Source organism: Platalea leucorodia (assembly GCF_965183815.1).
Source record: "Platalea leucorodia genome assembly, chromosome: 7".
NCBI lineage: Eukaryota > Metazoa > Chordata > Aves > Pelecaniformes > Threskiornithidae > Platalea > Platalea leucorodia.
Window position 1 is genome coordinate 40,291,395 of NC_138829.1, and position 7,366 is coordinate 40,298,760.

General features: G+C 45.9%; 1 protein-coding gene across 1 annotated transcript; it reads right to left on the minus strand.

Annotated features, from left to right (window-relative positions):
- Window positions 1-2,691: 2,691 nt before the first annotated feature.
- On the minus strand, window positions 2,692-5,023 carry ADAM20 (ADAM metallopeptidase domain 20; the record flags this gene model as incomplete). Its single annotated transcript, XM_082318876.1, is given in 3 exon segments — window positions 2,692-2,770; window positions 2,772-2,851; window positions 2,855-5,023. Coding segments are annotated over 3 exon segments (2,328 nt in total).
- Window positions 5,024-7,366: the final 2,343 nt, after the last annotated feature.

Consider the following 7,366-nt stretch of genomic DNA (forward strand, 5'->3'; position numbering starts at 1 on the left):
AACCTGTACAATGGCCATCAACTATTTTTTCTCCAAACTCAGGTTCTACTAATACCATACTTGGCACACTCTGTGAAGATACATACTGTTCCTTAGAAGCAGTTTAAATGTATCTGAGAGATGACAGTCTTGGCTTAGAACAAAACCAATTTCATCTTGATCTGAGATAAATGCAATATTAAGAGGGGTTTTTTTTAAAGTCTTGTTTAGCCAGGAAGAAATTTCAAACAAGAAACATGGGCAAATTGTTTTTACTTACTCGGAGGCAGCTCCAGGCTTCACCCACCACATGTTAACAGCTACCTAAGACTTAATACCTTGGTGCTCTGGCAGAAACCATTTCATGGGTCTTCACAGTCAGACACTTGCCCCCAGCACCGTTTCACATACTAGACTGACCAGCATCTCTTGGGAGATGGCACAGCAGCATTTGCAGGCTGCCTCTTCCATGATGAAGTGACTTCTACATTAGCCAAGTTTTCGCATCTATTTAAAACATTTAAAAAGGCAATTAAAATCAGGAGAAAAAAACAGGGGGGGAAGCCAGAATGATTAGGACTGAACTTAGGCTTGCACCTTCACACTGCAACAGAGTAGTGGGACGTTTCTAACAAACCACCAGAAGTATCAAGTTATTCGTTGCTATGGTGAAATCAGAAACAATATTTTCAAGGAGAAAACCTTAGCGAGGGAGCTCACACATTTTATAAAATATAGACTAGGTTTGTGAGGATGCACTTTTGTCTTGCTCATGCGGCCTAAGCAGAAATGGAAGAAAAGTGTATAGAAATACTCCTGTCCAAAGCTTCCTGAAAGCCTCCTCCCAATTAACAGTCATGTTTTTTTAGATCAATCTTTAAGCATAGAGAAAAATGGAAACTACAGCATTTTATTGCTTTGTCTCTTCCAAAACTGCATTTGCAAGTAAGCTTTATAGCCTAAATTGTGTTTCATTTACACCTCTGTCTGTGCAGTATGCAGGTCTGTAAATAAGAACTCTGACTCTAAACGTTTCTCTGGTGTCAGCACAGATCTATACTCAGCAATTTACGGTACGCTATTAATCAACACAGCAGGCCATCAAGGTGGCAGCCTAGGACTTCTGGCACTGATGCTTATGTATTGAAAAAGCAAAATCTTCATCTAATCAAAACCATCCACATTCTATCAAGATACCAAGTGTAGACTGCTGAACAATGTGTTACCTCATCTCCCCAGACACATAGAGGTAACAGTTTAAGGATCCATTTGCTTTAGACAAAAAGCCTTGAAGAACTGTGAATCACATCCTTTGTATTTCACACCCAATCATAACGTAACCTGCCCTTTTTGGATGCAGAACACAATAATTAAAAAAAAAAGGTACAGGAAAATTTGTATTCTAAAAACACAAATGACATACTTGGGAGGCAGCAAGACTTTACCGTCATCATTTGTAGAGTCACCAGCATCTTCCCAAATGTTTCAAGTGTTGGGGTACTTATCCTGCCTTTATAGAATGTTTGCTAAAAATGCCGTCTTTGCTTTCCAAATACAAGTAAGTCTTTTGGTAGCAGACAAGTGCATTATAGCCCTTAATCCAGAAACACCAGTCCTTTAAAATAAAGTTTTCACTGTAAGTCTGGACTACAGACTCCTCTTTATGCTGATCTAGTCACTGCTGTAATATAAATAATAAAAATAAAATTTATTGAATGGTATTTCCACGTCCCTCCTGCTTTTTCCGTAAGTTAGACACATTTTACCTCCTGTTAAAAAATGAAAAATACGATGCTTCTGCATGGCATTCTGTAGAGTCGCAAGACGCATTCAGTAATAGCCTACAAAGCAATCACATAGTAAACCCAGAGAACTCCCCCCCGCCCCCTCCCAAGATAGTTAGATAAAACATCTATCAAATACTGCAGGAATTCTGGTTGGGGGAGACTTGCAGAGTAGTTCCAAGTATTTTAGAAATCCAGTTAACGTGTGCAGCCTCACAGACAGCTCCTCTTAGCAACAATAAAATACATAGCACTTCTCAGCCGAACCCAGCAGTCAAGGCATTGGAAAGTATCCAGAAAAGAAAGACAGTTTGTTCTTGTGAAATGTCAGGTCTGGTGTCACTACACTCCTGACATATATCTGATGGTTCAGAAATGTAACATACTGTCATGATCTGGGTAATACTTGTCTACCGTCTCACAAGATGAAGACCCTGTTCCCTGTGATCTACCTCCCTCCTGACGGGCTACTCCCTGGAAACAGCTGGAAGGGCTTATGCCACAGACACCTGCAGTCTCACTGCAATACCTGTCTCTTGCCTGCTTGCATGTCATGGATGAGAATTACATGGAGACTGCAAGAGCAATTTTTTCTCTTTGGTTATTAATGAATGACAGAAGCAAGATGTTCACAAACCTCTCTCTCCCTGAACTGGAGAAAATATTAGATGAAGGAGTAAGTTGAAGCAAATCATTTACACCTGTTTTAAGAAGTTTACATTTGTAAACTGTTGATATGAAGCATAAAAGCTATACCTACAGTTTACCTAACTACTTCTGTTTAAGAGCTCAAGGTGCAAAGAAAAAAAAAAAGAACAGCATGCCTTACTGCCTGCATTTATTAACTTAAAATAAACAAAGATAACATTTCCTCTGCATTTAATGATATCACATGAGATTAGAACTATTCAGAATGTGTTGAATTATTTTAATGAGTTATCAGCTGGCCCTGCTCAAGGGAGATTTCCCCAGGAGCATCCAAAGCTACTGCTTGTTGGTCTTCAGCAAGTGCTTTGTGGTGGATTTTGACTCACCAGCAGGCATTCTCCTTGAGGAACTGCCGCCACTTCCAGTATTTGAAACAACTGCTATCTTCTTCTGTGGAATTGGGCCTTTTTCCTCCTAAGCCATCCCACTATTTCCCATTTATAACATATGGTAAGCGTTACTCCAAGGATACCCAGAACAAGAAGACTCAGTAGTGTTACTCCTATTCTTGCTCCCTGAAAAATCTCCCTGGATGGAGGGGGTCCACTGTCAATGCTACCTCCAAATCCTTCCTGTTCACAATATGGAGGAGCCCAGCCATACCTGCAGTGACAGTTCTTACGATTGTTACACACTCCTCTGTCATGACAGTTTGTCACGTTACAGTCGTAGTTCAGCAATGATATGCTGGTACATGTCCTGTTGATACAAAGCAGATCCCTACCACATGGCGTGCCATCTTCCACAGCCCCCACGTCAGCTATTGGGATCCCTACATGATAGTCGACACCCCAACACTTTTTATCTCCAACAGGGGTTTGGACTAGCGTTACGTGGTTCTGCAAGAAAGGCAGTTTGTTTATGTTTTCACACTGGATCCTACCACATAAGACATTCTCAATACTGCATTTTGTAAAATGGATATTTTTACGAATACCACAATTCCCAAACCGGTCACCTCGAGTATTCACTGCTTTGAAGCAATCTAAAGGAGCAGCCCTGGCTTGTTTGCCAAAGAGACGCTGGCACTGTTTACTGTGGGAAGAACATTTTCCTCGATAGCAATAAGCACCATCTTCGCAAGGGGTTCCATCTTGTATGTACACGTCTGGCGGGCACTGAGGGGAAGTCCCATTGCAATACTCTGGCAGGTCACAGCCGCCAGTACTTGCTCTGCAGAGCGTTCCTGCTGGAGAGACCTGACAGTTCTTGCAGCATTTTCCGGAAGCACAGACTGAGCCTGCAGTAAGTGTACAGTTTGAGTAACAACAAGGATCCTTTCTGCAGTTTGATTCTGAACCACAGTCACATTGCTCTCCGCTTTCTACTATCCTATTCCCACAGTATTCACGCTTCATGGTGTAGAAAGTGCCGGGTGCTGGTGGTTGACGAATGCAGCCGGCGCCACGCCCAAGCAGGTCAAAGTAGTCTTTGTAACTGCAGTCACTGAACGCATCGGTGTCAACATCGCTTTCATACATAATGCATTTCTTTCGTCTGCATTTACAGCCCCGTTCATCATGGCGCATCCCAAGAGTATGGCCCAGCTCATGGACAAACGTGGTAATAAATGAGGACAACTTCCTATTAGTGAAGGAAGCAACTGCTGATGACCACTGGTTATCACACATGGACCCTAGAAACGCCAGTCCCAGGCTCCTTCCAAAGCTCTGAAATGCAAATAAGTGAGCGGTATCATGGCGCATCCGTGGAGACAGGTCTGACTTCCGCCATTTGTTAAAGCTGTCAAGCGCCTTGTTGACAGAGTCAGTAATGTTTATAAGGTTGCTTTTGGTCCAGATCTCCAATCCCACAAGAAACAGCCGAACAGAAAGCTGTTCATACAGAGAGTCCCCAATGTTGATGATTTCTATGACCTGCCTCAAAACTTCAGATTCGTTCCTGCCTGACTTCACAAACCGCACATTGTCCACGACCACCACCATCTTCACATACCTGATGTGTGTCCACCAGTCCTTCAGCATCTCCTCCTCCTCCTCCACCCGGGGGACCTTGAACCAGGGCAGCAAAGACTTTTGGTGCTGCAGCTCCTCTGGGGTCAGCCCGCAGGTGGGGCCCGCGGGGCTGTTGGCCTCCTCCATGTGGTAGAGGATGTGCCGGAAGGCTGGATCGTCAGGGATGGGCTCAATCTCGTAGGTGCCATCCTCCACCCAGAGCACGCCATGGAGGCCCCTGCCGCAGGTGCTGAGGGCCACCAGGGAGCCGGGGCTCCCCTGCACCTCGCCCTGGTAGAAGCAGTTGTCCTGCACGAAGGGGTGCTCCTCCCAGCGGGCCCCGTCCTTGCCGTAGGTGACCAAGGTGAAGGGGTGGGAGACCAGGCCCCGCCTGGGCCGCAGGCGCAGCACCCGCGGCCGCCCCCCCACCTCCAGCCAGTAGGAGACGGCCAGGGGGTTGGTGTCGGCGCGGGGGCTCAACTGCCGCGGCACCGTCACCCACGTGCCGGCGACGCGCAGCTCCCCGGACAGGTCCCCCGAGGCGGCAGGGCACCCCGCCAGGCCCAGCAACACCAGCAGCCCCAGCAGCGCCGCCATCGCCGCTGCCCGGTGCCGCCCCACGCCCCGCTTTGTGAGGGGAGGGAGCCTGGAAGGGCCCTGCCCGGGGGAACCACCCCGAGGCCTCCAACGGCCCCTCGGCAGGGAGGGCCGCAGCTGGGGAAGAGCAGCGGCATCGCAGCCCCTTTGCCTTCCCCCTGCAGAAATGGCATCCCGCTGCCGGGGGGTACAACCTGGAGGGCTGCGAGCGCGCCTGGAGACATCCGTCCCTTGCTCTTTGAGCACGTACGGAGGAGCAAATAAATTAGTCTACCACAAGCACATTCCCAGCTTTTTATAATCTTCATTTTCAAATTAATGGGTGTTTCTCCTTCTGAGCAGACATAGCGAGGAGGGGCCCTGGCTCAGCTTCGCACTCCTTGTCACGGATGTTTGTGTTGAGCAAAGGGATCATTTGGTTAGACTACAAGGGGGAAAATCTCTTTTAATAGCTCAAAGGCTGGCTTTTGCTTTGTTTGCTTTTTTATTATGAAAGGATAATTTGTGAGTGGAGATCAGGAACAGACTATTTCAGCTCAAAAGAATATTTGGAAAAGCTTAGGTACCAAAATGAAAAAGTACAGAAATCCTAGTCTTGTAGCTGGTTACTAGGACACAGCACTCCTTGGTGCGCTTTCTTAGCGCGTGCCTTACTATAGCTACTACAGCTACACACACACACCCTGCAAGAAAAAAGGTAGACCCAGGGAGGAATTCACTTCCACTACATTCAATAATATCAAGACAAACTAATAGCACCAAGTATAAAAGCATAAAGCCTATCTATGCCACAGCTGCTACATACCTACAGCAATGTGCTTTAAACACAGACATCACTGATGCAACAGCCGTTTTCCCACATCATGGCCTTTCTAATGGTTTGTGCTCGCAGAGCAGTGGGAAGAGAGAGCTTACAGGTACATCTACGACTTGGCTGCCACCCCTGTTTCAGGGAACAGCTCCATCAAGACACAGCTATAAGACAGTGATCTGGATTGTGGTAAGACAGGATGTCCTGTGCAGCACAGCTATGCACTGTTTTTTTGGCACATACTGCTGGGATTCGACATAGCCACAGCTGTTACCTTGTGGGAACTCTTCACAACTTTCTTTTCAGCACTGAAAGCATGTCTGGGATGAAGTCCAACCTGCTGTGGCCCTTATCTTTCTCAGCTGCAGGACGTGCACCCTCCCACCACTCCATCCCCATCTCAGGGATCCTGCCTTTCGGCACCAGCTTCTGGGTGCTGACCATCATCCCGGCACGGGCAGCAACACTTAACATTTCAAACGGCCAGAGACAGGCACTGCCCCTCAGGAGGCTGAGCAGTGAGAGAGGCAGAGTGCTCAGAGCCTCCCTCTGCTGCCTCATGCCCCAGGGTCCTGAGTGGGCTGGTACCCTGAGCTGGGCACATGGCAGGCCTAACCAACAGCGGTGGAGGTTACCAACAGTTGTCCAAAGGGGCTTCAGATTCTGTGAACTGGCACCTTGCTCGTTCATTGCAAGTGTGGCCAGCATTAGTAGCGTACACCTTGTAACACAATACCTCAGATTACAGGAACAAAAACAGGAGGACGCCTGCTTCTATTAGTATCTTTCTAGATATCCATCTAGATCTTAATCTAGAAAGATCTTTCTAGATATCCGTAATTGTATATTGTCTGAAATTTATTACTGCTTTACCTAAAGGTGAACAAACTCATGACCTGTGTTAGCCTTAGATTTATTTTCTTATTAGTTTTAATTTTAAAATTCTAGAAACTATTTTCTGTGAAGTCTTTTATGTGCAGTTAGTTGTTGAATAATTGTCCACTACTTTTCAAGTATCAGTTTTGCATTCCAGGGCTGTGACCTAAGTCAGATTATGTCTTTTGAAATAAATATAACTCAGACCACAATAACTATAATAGAAAAATCCTGTTACACAATCTTTGTGTGCAGCGTCTGTGCACTATTTTTAAATGCGTACTTCTGCTGTGTGACCACTCCGTAAGTTACGGAAAAGGCCCTACTAAATCACTCTGCCAACTTGCTAGAGACATGCCTTACCCAACACCCCCAGAAGTTGCCTACTACTTTCTTTCTCTTTTAATATAAACATAACTATATAGTTAGGACTAGAAAGTACTCTGATTCCATTGTTGAACTCATGGCAGGTTATTCTTGGGGGTAAGTGTCAACATAAGCTTATGACACTGTTGAGCACCTAAGCAAGCCCTTCAGTATCGAGGTTACATAAAAAAAGATGACACTGTTGTGTTCAAGTTACCAGAGCCTTGTACTTCTGTACTCTGATCAGGTAAAGATCAAAGGGGAGGGAGGGAAAGATTCCCATTATATGA